Source organism: Siphateles boraxobius, unplaced genomic scaffold (assembly GCF_051911475.1).
Source record: "Siphateles boraxobius isolate OS27281-9 unplaced genomic scaffold, OSU_SipBor_1 16, whole genome shotgun sequence".
NCBI classification, from domain to species: Eukaryota; Metazoa; Chordata; class Actinopteri; order Cypriniformes; family Leuciscidae; genus Siphateles; species Siphateles boraxobius.
Genome location: NW_027508766.1, coordinates 17132053 through 17159854, shown reverse-complemented (window position 1 = coordinate 17159854; position 27802 = coordinate 17132053). Strand labels below are relative to the sequence as shown.

Genomic DNA, 27802 nt, shown 5'->3' with positions numbered 1-27802 from the left:
TTTTACTTTCTGAACCTGGACTTTACACCTCCGGATTTACTCTTTTTAATCATTCTTCTAATCATTTTATTGATTTACAAAAAAAAAAAACCATCTATGTGTTTGTGTACCTTATACAATCAAGGTGAAATGTATTTCAATCTTAGCAACAATAGTGGTAAATGTTTTTTAACATTGGAGAACCCACGGGGTCAAATTTGGCCGCTGTTAATTGCTGCTACCCAAAATAAAAAAAATAAAATAAAAAAATAAATGGTCAAATTTAACTTCAAAAGCCCACAGTGCCACTTCTGGCCCCTGCATAGAGACACCTAGTGGATGAATATTGAACTCACAAGTGTCAGAGTGGTAGTAACAAGATGGCTGACCACATGCTGTTTTGTTGAGCTGGAAACAGGTCTGAACAAAATCGTCTTCACAGCAAACCAGCGGTTGGTAAAAGTGTGTATTTTTTGTTAATCTATTTAGTATTAGCTTGCAGAATGCCTAGAAGTACGTTTTATATTCTTTTTGGATAAATAAGTGACTCTGAGCCAAAAATTACCCTCTGGTGGGTTAAACAAATGTCGGGTCAAAAATGACCCTTTGGTTCTTTGAGTGACTTTGATGAAGAATGGTGACAGTCCTGTATTTGGCTAAAGTCTTGAAATAATTTCATTTGTATAATATATTTAACTAAGTTACCTCAGTAGTACAGGGCCAGAGACCAATAAAGTAGTATATATTTTCAGGGAGTATGGCCACTCCCTTTTCAGGACAGGGAAAGCAACAGAGAAATCACTGTCATACAAGTGGAGCAACTTGAAGCTGATGATAGTGACTTTGGCCCTGAATTGGACAGCGATAGCGATTCTGATGAATTGTTTCAACCGGATAAGCAAAGACCCATGGTGTTAGTTTTTTTTTTTTTTTTCAGGTAGTGATTTTGGCCTTGTGTTCTTGTTTCCATTGGCCACTACATTTGATACACATGTACATTTGAAATACAGTTCTAACATGCAACAAATAAAGTAAAAAAAAAAAAAAAAAAACATTGTTAAATGTAGCTGTGTGGTTGACTGATTATTTTCCTAAATTTAAAATAGTTTGCATTGACAGTGTTTGTTATTGTGTTTCTTTGAAATGATACGCCTAAAGCCCAATGGGTCAAATTTGGCCCTTATCCTAAATTGGGGAATAAAGGGTTAAAATTGAAAAAGTGGATATTTTGGTGTTCAGTGAACTTATAGCAGTAATTTAATGCATAGTTCATAATTTTCCAAAGAAGAAAAGGTTTCTTGGGTTCTCCAGGGTTAAACAATAATAATATAGCCTAGCTTAGTTTTGCTTTGAGTATGCTACCATCATAATTCAATCAACGCCCCACATGTTATGCGTCGACCATACGCCGATAGGATGCGCAAGAAAAGTGTCTGCGTTCTCGTAGCGCAGTTACAAAGCTCTAGAAGACTCACGTCTCCACTTAAATGTAGTCATCCAAGGGAGCGAGCGGAATCACTCCGAATGTAGAGAACTCATTTATGTGTGTGGTTTCAAATTGAACGGCGTTTCCTCCATCGCCTCAAATGGCTGTTGCGTTTTGCGTTAAGATCAGTTTTCTGATGGGGCTGTTGTTCGGACAGGGTCAGCCAGCTCGATTGTACACTGAAGAGGATCCAGTGGTTATACTGAGCAGCGACAGCCTGAAGCAGTCCGTGTTCAACTCCTCCAGCGCCTGGCTGCTTCAGTTCTACTCGTCGTGGTGTGGCCACTGTATCCAGTACTCGCCTACATGGAAAGCACTGGCTGGCGACGTGAAGGGTAGGTGAATTTTGATCCTCTTCCTGTTTTGCACTTTTTTGAGGAAGAACACCGTATCGAGGCATTCACTTCAGGCACATATCGTGTTTCCAAGGAATAGTATTGACCGAGTTCATATGGAATGATCATCCTTTCTGTGGAGGTGGTACCATATGGTAATACCATGGTACCATATGGTAATACCATGGTACTTTGTACATATTCCATGGTAGCCTACTGTGATAACCATATTGAATTCTCCAAGAATACCATGGTACTGTCAGTAACGTTAGACGTGGTATTGCCATGATGGATGTCCAAACATGGAACTGCCACGATTAATGTGTATTGACATAGTAGGCTACTTAGGTTATTTTGTTTTTCTCTTGATAATGCTGTTTGTCTTGTTCTACCATAACTATTCCATGATGATACTATTTCCTTGTACATTGTCACGTGTGTTTTAATTAGGCTTACAGTGTTTTTGTGCATTTGTCCTTAAGTGCACCCATGGAAAGTCGATAATCCCTGGTTTGTTGATACACCTGGATGTAGCCTAAATCAACAGGTGTTTCTGACTGGTATCTGTATTTATCACTGCGACCAAGGCCTTCATTTCAACCCACAACACACACTCTTATTAGATGCATGTCTCCATGTAGTGTACTATATATTTACTTTAAGTGATGTTTTAATATTCAGCAATATTATTGATCTACCTGCATTGGCACAATTATATGATAACTGAACTGAAGCTTGACAATGACATCACTGTTTTCTCCAGAATGGATATATAAATTAATAACTTTTATACAACTAAAAAGTATCATCACTGAAAGTAATTAAGCTGGGCTATGATGCTATTTTCTTCTAGAACTGCTGTACAGGAGAAAAACTTTGTTGCATTATTTTCTTGTTATCACTGTAAAGGTGCTTTGAAACAATCTGTATTTTAAAAAGCGCTATATAAATACAGGTGACTTGACTTAAAGTCACCATTAAATCATGTTACCATTCTTAGTTTTTATGGAATATTGCAGAATTTATTATAAATTGTCACAATGCACATCATATTCTAAAATTCATGTGCCCCCCTAATCTTTAATTCAAGTGACTTCTCATTCCACTTGCAACATCTCTTCTCTGATCACGATCCAATTCCTGAAAATTACATCTCGTCCTACAATTTTTCTTGTTCGAGAAGTCGTTTCACTCGGCTATACGTCACAATAGAGAAGAAAACACAATTGCAACTTCCGTTTCATGCCAACTTTTTTTTTTATCTCTGAAAGGGAATCCTGCAAGCACTTTAAATTAGTTCAGTGATGTTGTATGTTATAAGGACCGATAAATGCAAGTGCAGATCATCCCACTGACTGTTCTGATCAAATAAAATAAACCGTTTTCACTAAACAATTAAACGGGTTTTATCCATGTTCTTTATGACAGTTTTTCTAAAATAAAAAACAGAATTAAATCTAGGATTAAATTGCCTTTCTTACAGGATTGCAGTGTATCGCAATATGTCGTATTGTAACCACTGTATCGTGATGCGTATCGTATCGCCAGCGACATCTTGGCGATACACAGCCCTTAGAAGTAGAAGAACCAATCTTTTAGAAGTTTGAATATTCCAGTGTAGAACTGCAGGTAGAAAGCTATACAGGTTTGTTATGACATGAGGGTGAGTAAGTGATGACAGAAATTTCAATTTCAGGTGAATTAGGCTAATCTTTTAATTAGTCTTGCAGTATAACCGAAGCAAGTACAAATTCTCTCAATAGGAGATCATACAACTACCTGATAATTATACAATAATTAAAAATAATCCAGTTAGAGACATGTTTAAAAAGTCAAACCACAAAGCTTGTGTTTGTGCAGGAATTGCATTTGGTTTGTGAGTTTATCAAAAGCTGAGTTACTTATTAGTTAAATCATTAAAAAAAAAAATATATATATATATATATATATATATATATATATATATATATATAACATCAAATATAACAAATGTTATAACATCTGTTATAAAATATAACATTTGTAAAATATAACAAATCTTATTTTTTTTTTACATGCATGTCATGATGTGTGCGCAAAAATGTCAACAACCCTGATACACAAATAACATGAGTGGCTTTAAGGTTCTGATATTTTGCATGATCTAAAAACAAGAACTCAACACATGTAACCCTACCAAAGTTTCCTGCTGATGAATTTGATTTTAGAGGTATAGACACAGACCCAAGTATTTGAGTGTTTTCTCTTAGCAGCTCTGGTTGGATGAATGAATGAGGCATTTATATAGCGCTTTCATATCTACTGTACACTCAAAGCACTTTACAATCATATCAGGGATTGTGGATGGGGAGAGCCCACCTCTATCAAGCTGTGGCTTCCAAAGCCATTCTGAATAAATAATGAGATTAGCATTAACTCTCTTCAGACCTTCTCAGAGCTACAAGACTAATTGCTAATAAAAATGCTACGTGTTTGCCGTGCTCTGAGCTAAAGGACTGATGGTGCTCTGGAGTGTGTTGGGTGCCGTGAAGGATGACGACAATGAAAAGGTCACTGTAGACTGACACATTCAATCTAAATAAGGGCATATTCATTTAATACCTTGTCGCAAAGATGCTAAAAGTGTTAGAGCTGTGAAATTAGGGAGGGTCAGTTCTCTCACAGCTTCCGCGGTCTCTCATTGGTGTTTGCTGCTTTACGACCCTTACAAAAATGAGGCGGCAGCGGCACCATGGTAAAGGGATTGTGATGTTCAAAGTCTGCAATCAGTAGTTAGTTTTTAGTTGGTTCTTTTTTTTTCCATTTCAAGAACCATTTTTGTTGCTACTAGGCTAATCCTATTTAGTTTATATATTATGGTCAAGGGACGCTAAAATATGAATCTTAAAGTAATTGTTCACTCAAAAATGAATATTCTGCCAAAATGTAGGCTACCCACCCTCAATTCATTCTGAACTTGTGGACTATATGATTGTTTACTATGTTTTTCTGTGGAACCCAAAATAAGATATTTAGAAGAATGTTGGTAACTTAACTGTTTCGGTGACCTTTTTTTCTTATTTTTTTTCTGTTTGGACAAAATAAATAAAATCCACATTTCAAAAAAATACTTGTACCGAATATTTGTTTTTGGGTGAACCATCCCTTGAAATATTTCTTCGTTTTTACATATCTTTTCTTTGTTTTTTTTTAATTATTATTATTATTACTTATTATATATTTTTGTTAATCCTCAAAGCTTTTATTTTGAATGTTTGAATGGGGTTTTAAATCCCAGATTTTCAATTAGCAATGCGCATGCAGATTTTTTGGGCTATGGAACTGAATGATTACCATATTCTTGTTCTAAATTAACGCAGCAATGTGTTGGTTTTTGTTTTTTGTTGGTAATATTTTGTTAAGAATTACCAGAGTACTGTTGACTCACGAATGTATGTCATTATCATATCATACAGTATATATGTTCTGGAATGCCATGCCTTGCTTTTCTTCTTCAGTGGACTGGGAAAAAGGACTAGATGATTGTGGCCTTTGGATGACTAACATTGCGAGGACAAGTCTTCTGTTGAATGCTTTCAGTCTGCCTTTGTTGGCACAAGCTGTCGGCTGGGTGGCTCGCGAGTGGCCGCCTACCAGCTGTTACCTTCACAATGAGGGTCAGATGTCCCTATTGTGAGGACGCAACCCCACTGTGCATTCCCCCACACATCCTAAAACCCACAGTGTCCCACCCTCAGGTGAAGAATAGAGTGATAAAGTGCCCCCGGCTGTCCCTCCTTTCTCTCATCCAAACATTTTTAAATAAGCTGCTTTCATCACACCCCATCTGTTTCATTTTTTGGAGACTGGTTTTACAGCTGTTCAAGAGTTTATGAGTTTGCATTTAAAACAAACCACCTGGCTCCAGAAACTCTGTACGCAGTGTATAAAATCTTGCTTTGAGGGAGTAAGACTATATTTCGTCTCACAAAATTTTAGTGAGAGACTTAATATCTACGTTTCTGATGTCAGTTTTCAAAACCACGTTATGCATCAAATGATTTTAGGCTTCCTGCCACAGTTCCTGTCCACTTAGGCTATCTGGCAGCTGTTCTGGGTGCCAATACCGATAAGACATTTTAGCGTGGATGTCAGCATGTGTTATACAACACAAATGAAGCAATATAACTTGGCTCAAGTCTCTACAAACGCCCATTTACCTCTTTGCATTGTGGCTTTATGCCTTTATTTATGTTTAATAATGTTCTTTTTATACATTTCATTCAAGTATTGATATCATTTTGTGCTTTATCACTTTTATTAATTGGTCAAACTTTATATTGTATCTTTAACTACTACATAAAACATTTTCATATTGTGTTCATGTTGTATTGCAAAACACTTGATGTTATTGAGGTGGGATACGGAACGGGTAAGGTTAGGGGCATGTTTCATGGTATGGTTAAGTTTAAGGGTGGGTTAAAGTGTAAGGGAAGCATCAACAGTGTAATTATAGATGTAATTATAGATTTTTTTTTATAGCTGTGATTACTTGCAGGTATTTTCTAAATATAAGTACAATGTAAAAACATGTATGTATAAGTGCATTGTATCAAATGGTTAATTTAAATGATATTAAAGACACTTATTAGAAAATGGGAATATTTGATTTTGGTGATAGTTCACCTAAAAATGAAAATTCTGTCTATTTACTTGCTCTCATGTCTTTTTTCCAGCCCCCTAAATATTTTTTTCACCCTCAAACACAATGGAAGATATTTTTTAATGACAGAGAGATTTCTGTCGCCCAATGAAAGTCCTTTTCACCAAAACTTTGACACTTCAAAAAGTTCAGTAGGTGAACTTTGTGTGTATAAAATCATACATTAAATTAGTTCATCATATAAAGTGATTGGGTAGCTTTAGAAGATTTGGATTAAACCGCTTGAATTATATGGATTACTTTTATGATCTCTTTATGAACTTCTTGTAGTCAGTTTTGGTGGAGGGACAGTCTTATGGGTTTGGAACAACATGAGGGTGAGCTAGTAATTGACGACAAATTGTTTGGGTTAACTATACCTTAGGTTTAGATGTGTTTTTGAAATATTTAACATGTCTCTCTACTCTCATAGACTGGGCACAGGTCATTCGTATTGGAGTTCTGGATTGTGCTCATGAGAAGAACTTCGACATCTGTAAGGAGTTCGGAATCCACTTCTACCCCACCTTCAGAGTATGTTTGTGCAAATTGTACTATTTATTCGTTCAACAGATTAAACCTATACAATAAATCTGAGTCTTTACTAGGGGCTTGGGATATTGCCAAAATAATTTTAAAGGCCCCCTGAAATGAAAATGTGGCTAAGTTTTTTTTTTCCAGCTTTTAGTAGCCTTAGGGTTATGTATAAGCTGGTGTGTTCCAAAACAATGACGAAATTCGGGAGATAAGCATTCAAAACTTAGTCTCTCACTTCCACTAAAATGGATCACAGATTTTTATGCCATCACAGTGGACTGCTCATCACATCTTCTGTCCAATCAAATGCTCTATAGAATCTAACGTATCATCAGCGCTTGGATTTGGTTCCATGGTGCTGTCAAGTAAGACTTTCAGTCTGTGAGGTAAACTAAATGCTATTGGCTATTTGAAAAGGGGGAGGGGCCATTCAATATTTTCTGCCTTGGGTTCCTGTTTCAGTGGAAATTACATCAACACATCATACAAAACTGAATGAGTCAGTGTTTTTAAACAAATCAGCTAAGTGTGTTGCTCAGAGATGCACAGCACTTCTACTGTGATTTTGTTGGCGAAATAGAGCAAAAATAGACGATACTAACAATATTGTGTCAGAATTGTTACTCACAATATTAATGTCTTGTGTTACTCGATAATGTCAGCTGGCACATCATTAAAACAATTGTGAATTTGTGATATATTATAGTAGACCTGGGGTATTCAATTGAAGTTCCAAGAGATTCGGTCTCTATATTTCCTTCCCAGTGTAGATGCGGATAATAGTTTTTTGGAACAGTTATACTTTTCCATCATGGCAGCTGTAGTACTTTGTAAAAGAAAAAAATACCCTAAATAGTCATTAAAGATGAGAATCTTGGACCAGAGAGCCAAAACGGTGATGTCTAAGAATTTTTACCAACAATTTACCCAAAAAAGTTCACCCAACTGGATATGAATATAAAAAGGTTAGATCAGATGTTTTAACAGGCTATTTTATTTTTATTTTACATTTAGACATTTTGTGTATGCCACGTAGAAGGGCAATAGACTGAGAAAACCTACTGGGTTTACCTCTTAAGAAAATAAGACCAGTTTTATATTTTGCTCAAAGCAATAAACTACTATAACAAACAATGTACATAATCTAATAATCGAAAATTCTCATCATGAGGACAAAACAAAGTTAACTTGACTTCCCTTGCCATCTCTAAATAATTTGCCAAATTCTAACATTGTTTATTATGAAATGCTCTTTATATGCTGATTAATAATGCTAAATGTATGAAAAAAGACGCCACACATTGACCGTTTAACTAAACCAGGTTTGAGAAAAGTTAGTCATCTGTATAGCAGATGAAAATATGTTTGTTTGCTGCATTCTCGTTTTCTGCTACTTTTGTTAAAATAACCGCGTCGTCTGCAGCTCTTAGCGAGGGAGCAAGAGAAGCAAAGCACACAAAGCGGAAAGGGCTTGAATGAAGCACTTTTGGCAATAGATAGAAATATTATAGATACAGCTCCTAAAGATCTTTACCATAAACAACCATGAGTGCTTATGGTGTGAACCGCTCTGTTGTTTTTACGCGCTGCTCACTTTAATCTGGTGAACCAGGGTCTGGGTGGAACCAAGGTCTGCCATTTGAATAACACTGTTGTAGACAATACTACACACACCTTGTCCTAACGCAGCTTGGTTTTTATTTTGTGGCATTATGCTGGGTAGCTCCGCCCATAGTGAAATCTCATTGGCTCAAACTTCTGCTATACTTAGCTAAACATTCAACATAAGCAGCTCATAAATTAAGGATGTTACAATAGTCAACTAGTTTTCTAACAACATACTAGTAAATTAGAGAGGGTGACTAAATTATTCGAATTTCGATTATTTATTTTTTAATTTTAGATGGTCATTGTATTAGCGTGCTGACATATTCTGTGCTGTAGCTGTCAGACAGTTAGCAGAGTACAAAACCTTTCAGAACTGTTGCATCTTTATATTTGTTTATTAAATGCAGCATGTTTCTTATACTGTTTATTCAATGTCCTGTCGCTATCTCTGCATGTTAAAATGATGTGTCAAGTTAACCTAACGAAGCAAGATTCCTGCCTTCAGTTCTATTTTGTTGTGCTCTTTTCTAGTTGTTTTTGAACACTATAACACATCTTATCTATGTCTGATCAAGGTCAGGTAAACCTGAAACCAGGGTAACCATACTGTAGACAAATATATTATTACACCCTTATCAAATTTCCAAATTGCCAGAAACATGCCTGGTTTTGAATGGACACACATAAGACATGTTGCTTTTGTACTTTTCATTTAGGAATAATGTGTTTTTCTTTTCTTTTTTTTAGTATTTTAAGGCACATGATACCACAAATGATTTGGGAAAGACATATCGAGGTGGGTTTCATAATTTTTTCATAGTGATTTTATTATTATTGTGGATTTATTTTGTATTTCTGATTTTATTGTGTGTACTGTTAGGGGCTGACAGAGAGCTGCAGACAGTGAGGCAGTTGATGGTGAACTTCCTCCAAAACCACACTAGACAAAACTGGCCTGTGGGCTGCCCTCCCCTAGACCCTGTCAGGTGCCCAAATCTACAATATTACCTCCTATTTTTTACATGTTCAATTCCATCTGTGTTTAATATTTAACATGTTCTGCCTCCAGCTTCAAGAGGGATATTTAGAGATGTTTTAGTTTCTAGACATAAATGCAATGTGTCTCTGTTTCCTATTTAAAAACATTGAGTTTGTCATCTGTTGCAGGTCTGAGGACATCCTGTCCTTAATGGGGAAGAAAACGGAGCTCTATACTGCAGTTATAGTTGAGGACGGAGAATCTTATATAGGGAGAGAGGTATGACTAAGAGTTTTTGTAGGAAAGCAGTATATGATCAGATGTCGTCATTTACTCACCCATGTGTCATTCCACACTAATGTAATTGTAATTGGCTGATATTACTTTTAATCAGCTGATTGATTTTTAATTTCAAGCATATATCAAATATTATTATTATTATTTATTTTTATTGTAGCAGGCATAAAATCATACATAAGAATTATACTGCAGCACTGGACGGCAAATTGTTGTAAGCATTCACAGCTTCAGATGACACGTGCCTTAATTCAGATGTGTATGCCATTTTGTTTTATTGATACTAAATGAGTATGAACTGTTATGTACCCATTCCAGGGTAAGTATTGTGTTTCAGGAAGGAATTGTGTTTAGTTTCAGGAAGGAATGTGAAATCATGGGTTTGTTTCTCAGGGAGTGCATGAACTGAGTCTTTGAATCATTGAACCCTCATTCTGTTTACTGGTTGTAAGTGGTGTGACTAATGTTTTTTAGTGACAAAAGAACTCTTTATGCCTTTGCCTTTGTAGGTTCTAATAAATTGTGATCCAGTCTTTCCCACAGGATTTTGTGACACTATGGGGGCTCACATTAATGAAAATTTCTCAATCTGGTGAACTTTAAGAGTTCAGCTACTACCCATGTTCAGGGTACAAATTGAATGAAGAAAAAAAGTCTGTGCATTGACTTGTACCTGAACTTTAACAGGGACTCGATCTTCTTTTTAGTTGTGATATACAGTAGTGTCTCGGTCTACAATACATTCACACTGATGTTTTAGGAAGCCAAACAATTAGAACATGATAGTAATAATATATATATATATATATATATATATATATATATATATATATATATATATATATATATTTTTTTTTTTTTTTATTCTTATGACAGTAATGGCCTTTATATTATAAAATCTGTGAAACAGGTTTACAAACGCATCTCATTATAAATCTAGTGAAACGCTGTAATTAACTGTCCACAAAAATGTTGGAAATTATGCAAATATGAAAAATAATGCGTAACTTGTACCCGCTACAATTCCAAATACAAGCTAAACTCACAGCACATGCAGATATGGAGTTTACTGCATTGCGTGAGCAAAGTGCACACTTCCCAGTGCAAACAGACTGTAAATACTTATTTAATTAAATCAAAGTCTTCTGTGATTTGATAAGGGCACAAAGCCATATCACGCCTTCGATTTATTTCATTTGACAGATACTTTGCCAAAGCAATGGTGCAAAAAAACGTTGGAGGTCTTTTATGGTATTATGAGGAGTTTTAAAATATTTTGTGAAATTGTGGCGGCACAGAGAATATGGTGATTGTTGTTAGCCTCCAGTTTCCATGATCTGTGCACCATTATTTCAAACTGGTATGATTTTTGTGTGAGAAACAAATAGAAATGTAAGATATTTGTTATTCAGAAGGTTAATTTTGCCTAAATTAATATTTCTTCCATATTATCAAAAGTGGCACATTAATGATACACAACAGAACCGAAGTCTTGTGTAGCTCAAATGGTAGAGCATGCCACTATCAAATTCCCAGATTAATGTTCAAGGAAATAAGTTCTCCTTACATGAATGGACCAGATCAGACCTAGTGGAAAGCAAGATTTTTAGTGAAAAATCACAGAAATGTAGATTGTTCCCTTCCTGTCAGTCATGTTCGACGTTAGGTCATTACTGACATTAGGGGTCTTACTTCGGAGCCCCAATCACCTCTGCGTTTTACAAAATTGGCAAGTGGAATTTTCATGCCTAGCCACTCCCTTGGACATACGGGTATATAAGATGGTGGCCTGCATACACTCATTAGATTTTTGCTCCAGAGCTGAGTGGTTGCTGACAGCGATTACTCTTCCAATCACTCAAAGAGCTTAACAAGCGGAGAATCTGAGACAGAACCAGGAGGTCGAGATTGCACCACTCCTTCCCCCAGATGTGGGCCGGAAGGAGAGTCTTTTGTTTAGTTTAACCCTTATCCACTATTCGTTTTTAATGTAAACTCAGGATGTTGGGGTCCAAAGACCCCAGGCAATAAAATGTGATTTTGTAAAATAATAAAGGTTTTTATTTATTTATTTTTTTACAAATGTAATATCACTCACTTTGTTTTTCCTCTACGATTTGTGCAGTGTTTTGGGGATTAAAGGCATTTTATTTTCATTTATATAAATAAATTAAAAAATATTTTTAAAAGTTGTTTTTTATTAAAACACTTTTTTTGTGTAAAATTCACTTTAAAAAAGATCCACATTTCTTATTGTCATTCATGGAGATAACATGGACAATATGACATGATTTAATTGAAGATTAATTCCATTAATCCATTTAATGCCATTTAAATCGAATGGCATTTCCTCTTAAATCTAAATAAAAAGAACTTGTGAAAAGAAGTATACCCATGTTAAGACATTATAAAATAATTTCTAGAACAATAAAAAATGACTTTTTCAAAGTTTAGCTTTTTTTTGGACTGAAGTATCATTGCCACTTCACTTCTATGTATTTGTGTTCTGTGTTGTGGCTGATTTCGTTTTTTTATTTGACAAATATAAAAAAGTATATATATATATTTCTCCTTTTTTTTTTTTTGATTTTTTTATATACCTTAAATCCCCAACACTGCAAAAATGTAGAGTAAAAACATTACTAAAGTAAGAGATATTACAGTTGTTTTAAAAAAAATTACATTATGTTACAAGATCACATTTTATAGTCTGGGGTCTCTAGAGACCCCGAAACATCCTGAGTGTGACTTTTTGTTCACGCTAAAATACAACCAGAGATCATTCCAATAAATGTTTTTGTTTGTAGAGCTGTCAAGTGTCAGTTTCAGCAAAACGTAATTTGGGGTAAAAACAAAAGACCCTGAATAGCGCCTAAGCGTTAAAAGAGTTCATTTCCTCCTCCTCCTCGCTGCCCCTCCACGGGTATGTCAGTTGTCCCACTGGTGCCACTCACATGGAGCCTGAGAGCCTGACTAGCGCTTCCCAGCCCATCCAGATGGCTCATTTGGACAATCAGACTCTGCTACGCAATCCAGTTCTCCAGGCGTCCCCCAGGTTCAGCAGCGTCCTATTTACCTCTGTGGCAGGCAAATATGCCCTTGTCCTGCGAGCGAAGATTGCGGTCCTGTTGGCAAATGACACATAGAGCCTGTCCCTCCAGCCAAGCCGAAGTCAGGATTTTACAGCCCTTCATTATACCCAAGAAAGCTGGTGGGTTAAAGCCGTTCTTGGATCTGTGAGTCTTGAATGTGCCTTTCACAAGCTCCCTTTCTAGATACTAACGCAGAAGCGCATGCTCACATGTGTTCACCCCCAAGATTGGTTCGCAGTGATCGTCCTGAAGGACACATACTTCCACGTCTCGATTTTGCCTTGACAGATGTTTCTTCAATTTGCTTTCGAGGGTTTAGGCATACCAGTACAATGTCCTCCGCTTTGGGCTGTCTCTGTCGCCCCACATCTTTACCAAAGTTGCGGAGGCTGCACTTGTCCCATTAAGGGAAGAGGGCTTTCGCATTCTTAATTATCTCAACAACTGGTTCATTCAAGCTCACTCTTAAGATTTGTTGTGCAAACACAGGAACCTGGTGCTCAGGACCCAGTGCCCCTTTGTGCAGGACATCTCTTTTCTCGGAATGGAGTTGGACTCGGTCAATGTGATGGCGCGTCTCACGAATGAGCGCGCATAGTCAGTGCTGAACTGCCTGAATACGTTCAGGGCGAAGACAGCGGTTCCGCTGAAACAATTTAAGAGGCTAATGGGGCATATGGCATCCACCACCGCAGTAACGCCGCTTGGATTGATGCAAATGAGACCGTTCAGCACTAGCTGCACAGCCAAGCCACATCGTGTGACCATCACACTAATCTGTCACTGAACTTTCAGCCCTTGGTGTTGGACCTTGCTTTTCTGTGGGCGGAAGTGCCCTTAGAACAATTGTCCAAGCACATTGTTGTCGCAACGAATGCCTCCAGAATTGACTGGGGGGCTGTATGCAGTGGGTGCACATACCCGGGCTCCTGGACAGGACTTTGACTGCAGTGGCATATCAATTGCTTGGAGTTGCTGGCAGTGCTGCCCGCCCTGCGCCGGTTTTGGCCACTCTGTAGCTCCAAACTTTTCCAGGTAGGACCTACAGCAGAGATTCGTCCATATGTAGCACTGCCCTGTGGGTCAGTCCATATTTGTATATTCCACATGAAATGATCAAAAGTGTACCTATGTACCCGACTCGATGCCATAAGCACACGATGCAATATTTTCGACAAGATAATTGCTGCCAAGACCGGTAGCACGGTAAATCTGATAAGGCACTTAAAAGTGCACAGAATATACTTGAGTAGAAAGTTTATCCGCCTTTGACTACAAGAACTGGAGCGCGTCACAAATGAACCGAAACTCAGCCTATAGGATACTTGCCTCACAGACATGAGAAATAGTTCTATATATGTTCAAAATATGTCTACTTTTAAACGAAACAATTAGAAATAAATAGTTTGATTACCTAATCCATTTAGGCGCACGCGCGTTCACTACTGCAGGGATGACGAGTCAGCATCGCAAATTCGCAATAATCATCTTTGCAGCAAACACGTTTAGTAAACACTTGTTCATTAATAAACAATTAAAATATCTCCTTGCTATCGTTTCCCAACACATCCATAATCATTAGGCTACTTTTGCCAGTGCTTTGCGCAAGCTTCATGTGTGCTGAGCGCGAGGCATATATCCCGCACCCCAGTAGCCTATATTTAATTCAATTCACATTTATTTGTATAGCATTTTTCACAATACATAGCCTATCGTTTCAAAGGAGCTTTACAAAAAATGCATGTGTCTAAATTACAATTTAGAGTGATCTGTTATCAGGGGTGACTGTGTGTAATGCATTTGAATTAATTTTCATTCAGTTTCATTGTTAAACAATGTATTAAGTTAAGGCAGAAACAATGAGCTCTCGAAGTAAAGAATACATGTTGTTAAATGATTAGGAAACAGTAAACTTTAGCATTGGTGCTTTTTTTACAGACTCAAAATATGAGTGTAAAAAAGTGAACACACTGAAAAATAAGCTCTTTTTTTAGGTAATGTTATATTGATAAAATTGGTATCGGAAAAAGTATCGTTCAGGAACCGGTATCGAAGTCAAGGTATCGGTATCGAAAATTTTGTTACGATACCCAGCCCTACTCTTTTCACCCGGACTAGGCACGCTTTTAAAAAAAAGTGTAAAATGAGCTGAAGCACTCTTTTCCATCAAGAAGGAAAGTTTGGCTTACATATGGGGCATTAGGAATGTTACGACTGGGGGAGGCCATTTTGTTACTGGCATGTTACAGCTTGCCAGCGTCTGATTTGCTGACAAGTGTAACGCAGTTCAGTAGTTGTGTTACTTTGTATAGGGAATGTCAGCATCTACATAATGTCAAACGTGACTGATAGAAAGGGAACATCTCGGTTACTGTCGTAACCCTCATTTCCTGATGGAGTTAACAGGCATTATGTCCCTCCTGCCGCAGCCTTGAACTACCCGCTGAATGGCCGGAACATCATCTCTGGATGCAGGCGGCCATCTTATTTATCCATGTCCGGTGGAGTGGCTAGGCATGCAAATTCCACTTGCCAATTTCATTGGCCATTTTTTGTAAAACAGAGGTAATTGGGGCTCCCAAGTAAGACCCCTAATGTCAGTATCTCCATTCACTCCATCAAATGAACGAGGGTTATGTCAGTAACCGAGAGTTTGTTTTACACAAAGTTATTGTATCGTTTTAGAAAATATGCACAACACTGTTAATGTATTTTTTTTTTTTTGATTGTTGTAGTCTAATTTGAGTCTTAAAACTTGTTTAAATTTTGGTTAACACTTTACAATAAGGTCTCATTTGTTAACATTAGTTAATGTATTATCTAACATAAACTTAATGTCAATCTCAACATTTACTGCTAGATTTTTTAGTTCAATGAATGCTGTAGAAGTTTTGTTCATTTTTAGTTAAAGTTAACTAATTCAGTTAATGTTAACAAATGAAACTTTATTGAAAAGTGTTACCAAGTTTTATTTGTATGATATAATTCACATTCTACAAAAAAAAGAAACTAAAACTATGCTGTGCGTGAGACAGAGTGGAACGCCTTTAGACAATTCAATAAACCAAGCTTCTTTTGTGTACCATGGAAAAAGGAAAATAACATAGGTTTTGAACGATGACTGGGTGTGTAGATGATGATCTAAATTATCCCTTTAGGCATAATTAGTGATGCAGCTAGAATTGTAATGCTCTAATTTAATGTTTTTTTTTTTTTTTTAACTAGGTAATTTTGGACCTAATGCCATATGAGGGTATAGCAGTGAAGAGAGCTCTGAGCTCAGACAAACTTCTAATGGAGAAACTAGGGATTAGTTCAGTTCCCTCAGCATACCTCTTCCATCCCAACGGCACACACACTGTGATGAATGTGTACGTTAACAACCTCTGCCTAATTCATTGTTGTCTACCAAATAGAAGCACTGTATATGCACAGTTGATATATTTTTGTTTGCGTTAACAGTCAGAAGAGGCTACGCTTTTTCTTCTCCTCCTACCTAAAACTCCTCCCTGGAGTCCACAGGAAGCAGTCCACCTCATCCCTGCAGCATCCTCAGCCTGGAAATAATGGGCAGGGAACCCAGGTGGAGTGGAAAGAGTTTAAAAAGTGAGGTTTTTTTTATATATATATAGATACTACGGTTAAAACATTTAGGGTCAGTAAGATTAGTTTTTTTTAATTTAAGAAATTAAAGGATGCATTAAATTAATCAAAAGTAACAGTGAAGACATTTATAACGTCACACAATATTTTTATTTTAAATCAAAGCTGTTTTGAACTTTCTGTTCATCAGAGAATCCTTAAAACATATCACAGTTTCCACAAAAAATAGTAAACAGCACATTCTCATCACTGATAAGACATGTTTCTTGAGCGCCAAATCAAATTAGAATAGTCTTTACTGTCACATGATCCTTCAAAAACCAGAGTAATTGCTGCTGAAAATTCAGCTTTGATCACAGGAATAAATTACATTTTAAAATATATTCAAACAGAAAACAGTTATTTTAAATTGTGATAATATTTCACAATATTACAATTTTACTGTATTTAAGTAAATGCAGAGTAGGTGAGCCTGAGAGACTTCCTTCATAAACATTTTGAAATCTTACCGACCCCAAACTTTTGAACAGTAGTGTATATTTGCAGTAAAATGTTAAGTAGTCCAAATGTCTGAAGTTTAACAGTTGAAATGAATGCCCACAAACTTTTTACTAGCTGTTGGTTTAATCTGAAGTAAGATGAGGTAACCAGTACTAATGTTTCTTTAGGTCTAAGGTATACATGGCAGATCTGGAATCTGGCTTACATTATCTACTGAGGGTTGAACTGGCCACCCACAAGACCTTAGAAGGAGAAGAACTAAAAACCTTCAAGGACTTTATAACAGTTGTTGCCAAGGTAGTGTTTTACCACAAACACAACTTTTTCTTTGCACTTGAGCTGTCTTGTCACACTGAAATTTTTTTCATTAGTTTTAAAGTTTACAGGGTTGTATCTTACTTGGCCCCTTTGATTTTAGCTATTTCCAGGTCGCCAGTCTGTGGTGAAACTTCTTGAGACGTTGTTAGAATGGCTAGTCAGTTTACCTTTGGAGAAGATCCCCTATGATGCTATTCTGGACCTAGTTAACAACAAAATGAGGGTAAGAGTGTCACCCATTAAACAGCTTGTTCATTGCCAGACCACTGCTGCTCCTGTCATTCTACCCGCTCGTGTCGGCAATCCGACACTTCGCTTTATTGCGGCTTGTAAAGATATCCACGAACATCGGATTTGAGCAGAAGACTTTCAAAATCATCTTTTCTTGCATATCATGTTTATTTCCTTCCATCATTGTCGTAACTTCCCATCTGGCTCCACAGCGCTTGTTAGCTTAGCTTCCAAACAAGATGGTGGATATTGCTATTAGTTTTGGCAAGTAAAGTCCCACCCACTGATCTGTAATAGGTCTGTAGCGTGAGTGGGCCCCTCCCCCTGAATAAATGATGAGCTAGTGTTTGTAGTCTCTACACTTTTCAATGAAATGTGACTTCCTGCTTATGACACAAAATGACGATTTTTACGTCATAATAAGCAGGAAGTAAAAACCTTAAATCCTTATTTCTCCCATCTCAAGGAAAAATAAAGGAAAAATCCACGATCATTATAATATATGACTGGGTTTCTAACAGTACAAAGCTTAATGCAAATGGGTGAAGTGTCCCTTTAAAGCTCTTTACCTGTTGACATGTACGTTTTTTGTCTTTTTTTTTTTGTATGTGACAGGAGCATAAATCAGTTTGTTGGTGGTTTAAAGTGCTCTGTTTGTATTATTCTCAGATATCGGGCCTGTACCTGAGTGAGCAAGTGCAGTGGGTTGGATGCCAGGGTAGTAGTGTGGCACTAAGAGGATATCCCTGCTCCCTGTGGACACTGTTTCACGTGTTGACTGTGCAAGCTGCCAATAGACCTGACGCTCTAGCCAACACTGGTATGAGCAAGGAAATCCCTTCCTCTTAATCAACCAGAAACATATTTGAGATCTTATCAGTTGTAGTTGTGATTGTAGATTAGTAAATTGAAGCTAAATTTTGCTGTAATATAAGCATATATTTAATATGTCACTGTTTGGGTCTGTGGCAAGCAGAACAGTCATCTGGTAAATGTTTTCTATTAGTTCATGTTTCTACATTGCTACAATTAATTTAAACCTACCTTCCTCTCAGGGTTTGAGGATGATCCCTTGGCAGTGCTTCAAACCATGCGGCGCTACATTGGGACCTTCTTTGGTTGCCAGGAGTGTGGGAAGCATTTTGAGGAGATGGCTCAGGAGTCTCTGAATCAGGTCAAATCTGTTGATGAGGCAGTACTGTGGCTGTGGAGAAAGCACAACCAGGTTAATGCAAGACTGACAGGTAAGACAGAAAGTTTTTTTTATATTTTTTTTTAATGACTGCATTACAAAATGTTGTTGCATTTAGGTTCTTGTTCCATCTCATTGGTGACATTTTTCACTACTGATTAAAAAGTTACTTTACAAAAAGTTTTTTTTTCAAGAAATTAATACTTGTGTTCAGCAAGGATGCATTAAATTGAATAAAAGTGACAGTAAAGACAATGTTACAAAATATTTCTGCATAAATAAATACTGTACTGAAGGAAAAAGGGGAAAATGGGTAGGATTAAAGAAAGGACAATATAGAGAACAAGAAAAATAAGAAAGAAGAAACAGGGCAAGAAAGAATGGATAAAAAGACAGGCAGAAAGAAAGGAACGAAAGACATGAAGAGAGAAAGAAAGGAGGACTGGAAGAAAAGGAAAGAGACCAGAAAGGGGAAAGAAAGTAATACAGAGCAGGGGAATACAGAATGAAATCAGGATTTGATGGAAAAGAACAGGAAGAAGGGAAATAATATATATGTAAATAATAAAGACAGGAAGGAAGGATGAAAAAGAAGCACAGAAAGAAAAGGAAAGGAAGAAAGAACGATTAGGAATGAAAGGAAAAAGAACAAAAAGTAACGAAAAAATACATGAAGAGAGAAAGTATGACTGGAAGCAAGAAAAAGAGAAATGACGTGAAGGAAGAAAGGGCAAAGTGGATAGAAAGGAGGGAAGAATGAAGTAGAGATGAAAAGAAAAAAAGTTGAACAGAATGGAAGAAAGGAGAAAAGACAGGAAGAAAGTGAAAAGAAAAAAGACCAAAAAAAACACAAAGAAAGAAATAAGTACCTTGATGAAGGAATGAAAAATGGAAAGGAAGAAAGAATAAAATTAGAACTGGATGGGGGGGGGGGGGGGGGGTGGAAAGAAAGGAAAATGGAAGAAAGAGAAAACACAGGAAGAAAGGCAAAAGAAGAAAAATTGCATTAAGTAACAGAAGGGAGGAATAAAAAGTAAGGAAAGAAAAGAACGGTGCATGAAACCACTTTTGTTACCCTCATAGTTGATTGCACTCTTTTATGCAGGCTCAATGAGCGAGGACCCCATGTTTCCTAAGAATCAGTGGCCTACTCCTGATCTCTGTCCCACATGCCATGAGGAGCAAGAAGGCCTTCATGTCTGGGATGAACAGATGGTCCTGGCTTTCCTCAAACAACACTACGGTGCTTCCAACATCTCCCCAAAATACTCCAGCAGCAGCCAACCAGAGCCAGGCCCTCCGGCTCTTGACAAACCCAAAGCCATAACCAAACCTAAAAGCAATGTTCACCTCAACCAGAACCTAAAACCTTCTCTTGAGAATGATCTTAAGCATCAGAAGAGGACTGGCATTAATGGTGCGGAAGAGAAAATAATGTTACCAGTGCTCTCTGGTGTCCAGATGGAAGCCAGACCAGGGATGACGTTCCTGGGTCTGGGATTCTCCAGCGTGGACATGAGTCTCTGCGTGCTGCTCTACGCCCTCTCCTGCGTCTTTCTAATGTTCATGTTCTTCTTCTTCCGCTTTCGCTCAAAGAGATTGAAAGGCAGGAACTACCGGCCTTACGTATAGTGGCGGAATACTGAGATGGAAAACTGTGAATAAGGTGCCAAGTGTTGAAGGAGACTTTTAATTTATTTGATTAATTTTAATTTTTGGGGGGGTGGGGTGAGCGTTGTTGTTGTTGGATGTTTTTATGACGTATTTTGTAATGAAGAACTTGTCTAATGATTGATGAAAGCTCTGCTCAGGCCTAGTTGTGTTAACAAGCATGTGTTAGCAAGGATTTCTCAACCCTAAACAGATGATTATTTAACATGAGAAACTATTTTATTACAGTGAAAAGAAACAACCTAGGTCAAAATATATTTTTATGGAATATTCTACATTATTTATCTAGATTTTTATTGAAATAATATATCCTAAGTTAGTTTCTCATAGGGTATATATTGCACCCTATGAATGTCACTGTCCCCATATTTCTAATTGATGGTCCAAAAATACTTGAGAAACTTGATTTATTCTGTCACTCAAGGTCGCTAGCTGAGAAGCCAGTGAAACATAACACTGCCTGTCAATGACCAGTGGAAAAACCCTCGGTTTTGTTACTCTCATGGTGCATTGAAATCTGTTATATAGGCTGCTTGAACTCTGCATGTGAAGTCACAAGAAGAGCTACAAAGGCACATTATTATTATATTTATTATTATTATTATTGTCTTGAAAAGGTGGCTTAATTCCAATTTAAAAAAAAACTTTTTAAATCTGGTTGAAAAGCTTCATAAGTGGTTTATTGGTGTAACTCTGCAGCAAGGGAATTATAATATCAATTGAAACAGTTAAAACTTTTTTTCTGTATATTGCAGGGATAGATTTGAACTGGAACTTACATTAAAAAAAAAAAAAAACTGGTCCAAGACACTGTAACAATTAATGCATTTTGTTGCAGAGCACCTAGAATATGTTGAACCCTAAGGGAAAATATTATTATAATTTATTCATAGACCATTCATTGTTCAACATGTATATCACTACAGCAGTATCTGGATTCAAAGTTCAGAATTAAAATGTGTTGATATTGTGAACTGTTTTAATTGTTTATTCAGCATTTGATTTATGGACTGATCTGAAGTAATGTGTTCAGCTCATGATTTCACTATCTATCGAAGCAGTGTTAATGGAGAGCTGAGGCTAAATATTTATGAAGCATATTATTAAAAAATGTGGCTTCTGTGTTGTGACAATATGTGTCCATGGCCTTCTAAGCTGCTCCAAATGAATGGCTATTAATTACATTGTGTTTTACCATAATTATCTCAAGTTCTTTTTTATTTTTATTTTTTTATTACTTCCTGTACTTTTAAGAATTATATTTTTTATGTAAAGATTTTTTTTGGGGGGGGGGGGGTATTCTGTATATATGTAGTTTGTCCTTACAGGGGAGTTGTATAAAGAAGTTGTCTTTCAAACAAAAAATTGTAATTCCTGAGTTCATAACTACAAACAATTCAACAAACTTGTATGCATTTGATGTTTTGCCATCAATATTTTATAAAGCACCATTATAATTGTCTGTTACATCAGGTGTAAAACATAGGGTGTAAATGTTTCATTTTGAGATGCATTTTCTGAGCAGCAGTTCTTAAATGATCATTTTTCAGGAGAACAGTTGAATGTGCCATTCTGAGGACACAGTGTTACTGTAACTTAAAGTCTAAGCACATTGATAGGTCATTCAAGTTTTCTATTGCTGTAAGTCTGTGTCTGCCCTCTAGAAGGCAGTATGGACTCTCCCTTTCCCCACCAGCTCAGACTGCAGTCTGTTCTCCCCAGGGACATCATACATGTGACCATACTAACACTGTCCATTACTAGAGCTCCAGCTGTCAACTTAACAGATGTCTACACAGGCACTTTTGTTTCCAAATGTAAATTATCTTACTGTGTTCATCTCTTCAGACTGGAAGAGGACATTTTCCTCAATGACTGGTGCGCATTTCACACTGGAAACAAAGTTTGAGGGCAGGTTCTTCAAGAGACAAGTTAATGTGTCACGTTTTGCTTTTTTCCAGGCTGACACAGTTTTGCTGCTTTTAAAAAGACAAGACAGACAGCTAGAATCAAGTTTTGCAGCATTTGCAGAGTGTGTGTCTGCCACACTTTATTGATTTATTATAATTTTTTGCTGTTGATATTAGACAGAATACTGGGACACGGCAGTTTATCTCTGATAGCGCTGACTCACTTCGTAGCCCGTCGGCGTCTCAGCGTTAAAAACCAGCAAATCAGAGACGGAAGTACAGCGCCTTCTTCCCCACTTGGCTGAGAGACGCTGCTTTACTGCCCCACTGCTCTGTACTCAACTCTTACTCGCACAATACAGTCTTTGAGCCATCCATATAATATGTGCCACCTTAAAATGCTTCTCGATTTGATGTACTGATCTGACATTCAGGGCTGCTTTGAGGCTGAGTCTATCTCTTTTCTTTCTCTTATCGGTTGAGTATCTGTCTGATGTCGTGTTGGCACATCTGATTGGGTATGCAGACTCTGTACTGAGCATGCCAGCCTGTGACAGGGACTGCAATGCAGAGCTGCTCTCCTGGCACACACCATTTGTCTGCCCTTAATGTAAATAATCCTGAGCACGGAGCCGATCATGGCAGAGACGGCTTCTGATGGATTATGTGTCTGCACACGTTCGAGTTGGTGCATGCGGGGGTAAACGCTCCCGTTCTTGTCTTTTCTTCGTGTGGTAATGTTCAAATAAAAGTGAGCCATTGCTCTCTCTCTCTCTCTCTCTCTCTCTCTCTCTCTCTCTCTCTCTCTCTCTCTCTCTCTCTCTCTCTCTCTCTCTCTCTCATTCTGCCTTGCCTGTCTTTTGTCTCCATCGCACATGAACACGTTTACTCTCTGCAGGGCAGTTATCCGCATCAGGCTCTCTCTCTTTCTCTGTCTCTCGCTCGATCTCTCTCTCTCACTCTGTGTCCTTAAATGACTTTCCTCCAGTCTCACTCCCTCCCCCTCTCCCTAGTCTCTGTGTCTGTGCCTATAGCCTCTCTCCCCCTTTCTGTGACATACAGTAGATGGTGCATCGATTGCACACAGACGCTTGCTTTCCCTCTCTCTGATTCAGTCCTGTGCGAGGAGGAAGAGGACGGATTGAGACGTATCTCTCTGCTTCTCAAGCTACATTTCCTCATGCTGAGCTGCTGTGAGGAGCCTGCCCGCATTCTCTCTCTCTCATCTCGGAAGATTCTGCTATAGAGGTCAGGTAGTGGCGGGGTGGAGAGGGAGGGTGGGTGGGTTTGTGGGTCACTTTTCAGCTTCTTTTGAATACTCCAGGCAAGCTTATGCTGAGTTGCCAAACATGGAGACTCTTGTAATGTTGGGGTGAAGAGAGCTGTTTACCAAGGGAGTTGCTGTGCAGCATTTCTGTCGCATTTTTCTGCTGTGTCTGCACCAGATAAACATTGTGTGACTTTTGAATGTAGTAATTTTCAGTTTGTTACCTCATCAAGCCGGTCCACCTTCATTTGACTTTTTTCTGTCTTAGATGTCTGGTGAGAACATCCTGTCTTTTCCAGAGATCTGAAACGGGCATGATGTCTCAACTCTTGCACATGGAGATTCCAAACTTTGGCAGCACTGTTCTGGACAGCCTGAACGAACAGCGGCTGCTGGGCCAACACTGCGATGTGGCCATTATGGTCAATGGACAGGCCTTCAAGGCCCATCGCGCCGTTTTAGCAGCCAGCAGCTTATACTTCCGTGATCTGTTCAGCGGTAGTGCCCAGACACTCTTTGAGTTGCCCTCATCTGTGGCTCCATCCTGCTTCCAGCAGATTTTGTCGTTCTGCTACACGGGCCGGATGACGGTGAGTGCCAGCGATCAGCTGATGGTCATGTACACCGCAGGCTACCTTCAAATCCAGAACATCGTGGAGCGGGGAATGGACCTCATGTTCAAGGCCAGCGCTCCGTACTGCGACTCACAGACATCTGCCACAGATGATCCCCCTAGCCCAAACAACAACAACTCCTCCCTGTTGATAGGCGACCAGCCCACAACTCTCTGCAAGATCAAGGAAGAAAAGTTGGAGACCCCGGTGTGTGCTCGGAATGGGGAGCTAAAGCACTCAGATGAGGATAGGGGACCTAGGGGCAGATCTTTAAGGAATGGGACTCTTTTCTACACCAGTGGAGTTGTGAACGGGATCATACCCGTCATGCATGCTTACGAGCACTCAACCCGAGATCATGCCAGCCCCGGTGCCTCTAGCCTCCCGACCACAGACAGCCCAACTTCACACCAAAACGAGGAGGAGGACTTTGAAGACGACTCGTACGAAAGCCTGACAAACGGAAAGATCTTTGGGGGCTCGTCTGGGATCTATAGCAGTAAATGTCGTTTAATGGACTTCTCTTTCGCTCCGTTGCAGCTCAAGATTCATTCCTGTGAGTGTGATCTTTTGTGTCTCTTCCCAGTGCAAGAGAAGATGGAGGTGTCCTCCCTGCCTCTGTCCTTGGAGAACCGTTTCTGTGTGCTGTTGGGAGGAGACAGAGAGGCTCTGCCTGCCGGACTCATCAGCCAGATCGGCTACCGTTGCCATCCTGCTCTCTACACAGAGGGCGACCCTGGAGAGAGACTGGAGCTTATTGGAGGTGAGGCCTGAATAATACCAGCCTGTCTGAAACTCCATGTCCATCTGAATTATTTATCAGTTCAGACTGAGTCCTTTGATTCACTGATTCAGAGCTAAGGTCTCCTTGTTTCTCTGTTGTTGGTGTTGTGAAAGGATCTGGTGTCTTCATGACTCGTGGACAGCTGATGAACTGTCACCTCTGTGCTGGGGTCAAGCACAAAGTCCTGCTGAGACGCCTTCTAGCTGCTTTTTTTGACAGGTCTGAAACATTACAAATGTGTAACAATCATGTATGTGTATGTGTATCTGTAGAATGTCTGAAATACTAAGAGCTCAGTTCTGCAGTAATAATAACCAAGCAGACATGTCCTCATATTCAATGTTTCAGTATATTGTGTTTGATAACTGTAGGGGCCGCATGGTGTTTTGGAAAAAATGTGTGTGTATGCCCTCCAGTGGTTGACTATGGTATTTTGACTGCAGGAATACACTTGCTGACAGCTGTGGGACTGGAATACGTTCCTCCAACTGTGATCCAAATCGCAAACCTCTGGACAGCCGCATACTAAACACAGTGAAACGTGGGTGATTTTAAAGCAAACCAAATTGACCATATTTACTATGTGTGCCTGGTCTTAGTGTGCATGATTCCATGGTTCCATCATCTTTCATCGAATCTGTCTTTGCCTCCAATCTCCACTTTTCATGAACCAATCAGTTACACCTCACAAACTTTGCAACTGTTTCATTTGGAAATTTCACAATATGGAATTGAAATAGGTTTACAGCTGACTTGGAGCATTATTAATATTCCTGTTTTTCTCTCTCTCTGTTTTGTCATTAGTCTACTGTCAGAACTTTGCCCCTAACTTCAAAGAAAGTGAGATGAATGTGATTGCCGCAGACATGTGCACCAATGCCCGGAGAGTTCGCAAGCGCTGGCTCCCCAAGATCAAGTCCATGCTTCCAGAGGCGATCGAGGTGTACAGGGGGACTGCGGTCCTCAGCCAGGTGGAAGGACCCACCCATCCAGGCGGTGGCTTTCCCTTTGAGTCAGAGTTCAAACACCTGGCAGCGTCAAATCTGACTCTGGAGCAGCATCTCTATGGAGACTGCAGAGAGACACTGAGGAATGGCTCTCACTTCAATATGGAAGAGAGGTCCCAAAAAGGTGAAGCAGTCAAGACTGATCCAGGCCGAGCCAAAGAGTCCGACAACCCGCAGGAAGTTGACAGGCTTCCGGAGAGTCCCGAGAGAGCAGCCAGTGTGCTCGCTCTCAACCCAGCCAGCAAGAAAGGAGAAAAAGAGCGGGCATCCAGCAGCCCCAGACCACAGAAAGAGGAACAGAACAGACAGAGACCACTTAAAGAGGATCAGTGACTTCTTCTACTTCATACGATTTAAAAACTGGTCTGCAGCTCCTCACACCAAAAAGGATCACTATCAATAAAGGCAAATCTCCCATGCCACTGAACATTAAATTAAAGCTGCATGATCATGAAATCTGGACATATACCATTTTTTCCAGGATATATTGAAGAACGTCTGCATTAAATACAGTTGTGCTCACAATTTTCCCTTCCCCTTGCAGAGTCTACAAAATGTTTTTAATTTATTACTGTCCTTATGGAGCTATTTGACATATATTTACACGTATTCCACAAAACAGATTAACTAAATAAACTGAAAAACAATAACTGATCTTTTTCAAAAATTGACATACCCTTGGTTTTAATATCATATATTGCCTCAAGCATCATTGAGTGTTTGTAGACTTTAGTGACAGTTGTGCATGAGTTTATGGTTTGTCCCGAGCAGTGAAACTGTTCTTTGACAAAGCCTCCAGGTCCTGTAAGTTATTTGGTTTCCCTGCATGCTCTGCACATTTGAGTTTTTCCCTACAGCGGAAATATAATTTTGAGATCCAGTTTTGGCACTATGGACAATTTAGGTACTTGTGCAAAACTGAGATGCTTGAGGCAACACACAATATCAAGAATCAAAGGTATGTGAATGTCTGAATAGGATATTTTGTGTAATTTAAGTTATTATTTTTTCTTATAAAAACATAAATATGTGTTATGCAGCTTCTTCAGAGCAGTAAATAAAAAAATAGGATTTTATATCTTATTTTTCAAAAAAATGATAAATGTCTGATTCCCCAAGGGGTTTGCAAACATCTGAGCATGACTGTATAAGAAATTGTAAGGTTCTTTCATGGAGCCACTTAGCATACGTAAATGCAGGAACATATTCAAGCTCAGTACATTAAGGCAATCGGCAGTGCGTTTTTTTATGAATGCATGTGATGCACAAGCTCTGGCATTTCTGACTAAATACTCTTTGCCAATTACAGAAACAAATGGATTATGAACTTCTGCATGGCAAAAACAAGTGAAGGACAAAGGCTCTCCTTAATATAACACAACTTACATGCTTCAGAAATCAACTATACTCCTTTAACTCCAGTCGGACAGTGGGGTTGCTATGTACAAAGCGGACTGTGGGACTGCTGAGTTCAGTACAGTAAGGGCTGCTGAACAGAGAACAACAGTTCTCTAGAGAGTAGTCTGAACTCTCAGTTTTCCCTCTCAAGCTTTTTAATCTCTCTTGTTCTCAGCTGCTGTATAGTAAATGCTTGCCTGTTTTTTTTTTCTTCTGCATATCAGCTGGTCTGGACATTTGAAACACGATTGTATGATTGTTTTTGGAAGTGAAATAAAGGAAAGTATTATTTTGAGGGATAATTAGGTTATG

General features: G+C 38.5%; 2 protein-coding genes across 4 annotated transcripts; both read left to right on the top strand.

Annotated features, from left to right (window-relative positions):
• Positions 1-263: 263 nt before the first annotated feature.
• Positions 264-21979, top strand: qsox2 (quiescin Q6 sulfhydryl oxidase 2). Its single transcript, XM_077231853.1, has 13 exons — positions 264-441; positions 1623-1800; positions 6915-7015; positions 9374-9422; positions 9507-9612; positions 9794-9884; positions 16220-16365; positions 16457-16600; positions 17266-17395; positions 17517-17639; positions 18317-18467; positions 18703-18891; positions 19945-21979. The coding sequence occupies exons 1-13, from the start codon at positions 319-321 to the stop codon at positions 20469-20471; spliced, it is 2058 nt and encodes a 685-aa protein (XP_077087968.1). The 5' UTR covers positions 264-318; the 3' UTR covers positions 20472-21979.
• Positions 21980-22504: 525 nt separating this feature from the next.
• On the top strand, positions 22505-27795 carry nacc2l (NACC family member 2-like). Of its 3 annotated transcripts, none has more exons than XM_077231855.1 (6): positions 22505-23668; positions 23956-24800; positions 24888-25064; positions 25199-25304; positions 25529-25626; positions 25890-27795. In XM_077231855.1, exons 2-6 carry the CDS (start codon positions 24002-24004, stop codon positions 26423-26425), a joined length of 1716 nt encoding a protein of 571 aa, XP_077087970.1. In that variant the 5' UTR covers positions 22505-23668; positions 23956-24001; the 3' UTR covers positions 26426-27795. The 3 variants fall into 3 exon arrangements, with proteins under 3 accessions (XP_077087970.1, XP_077087972.1, XP_077087969.1); XM_077231857.1 differs by having other exon boundaries at positions 23477-23668; positions 23987-24800; XM_077231854.1 differs by having other exon boundaries at positions 23548-23668; positions 23956-25064.
• The last annotated feature ends 7 nt before the right edge of the window (positions 27796-27802 follow it).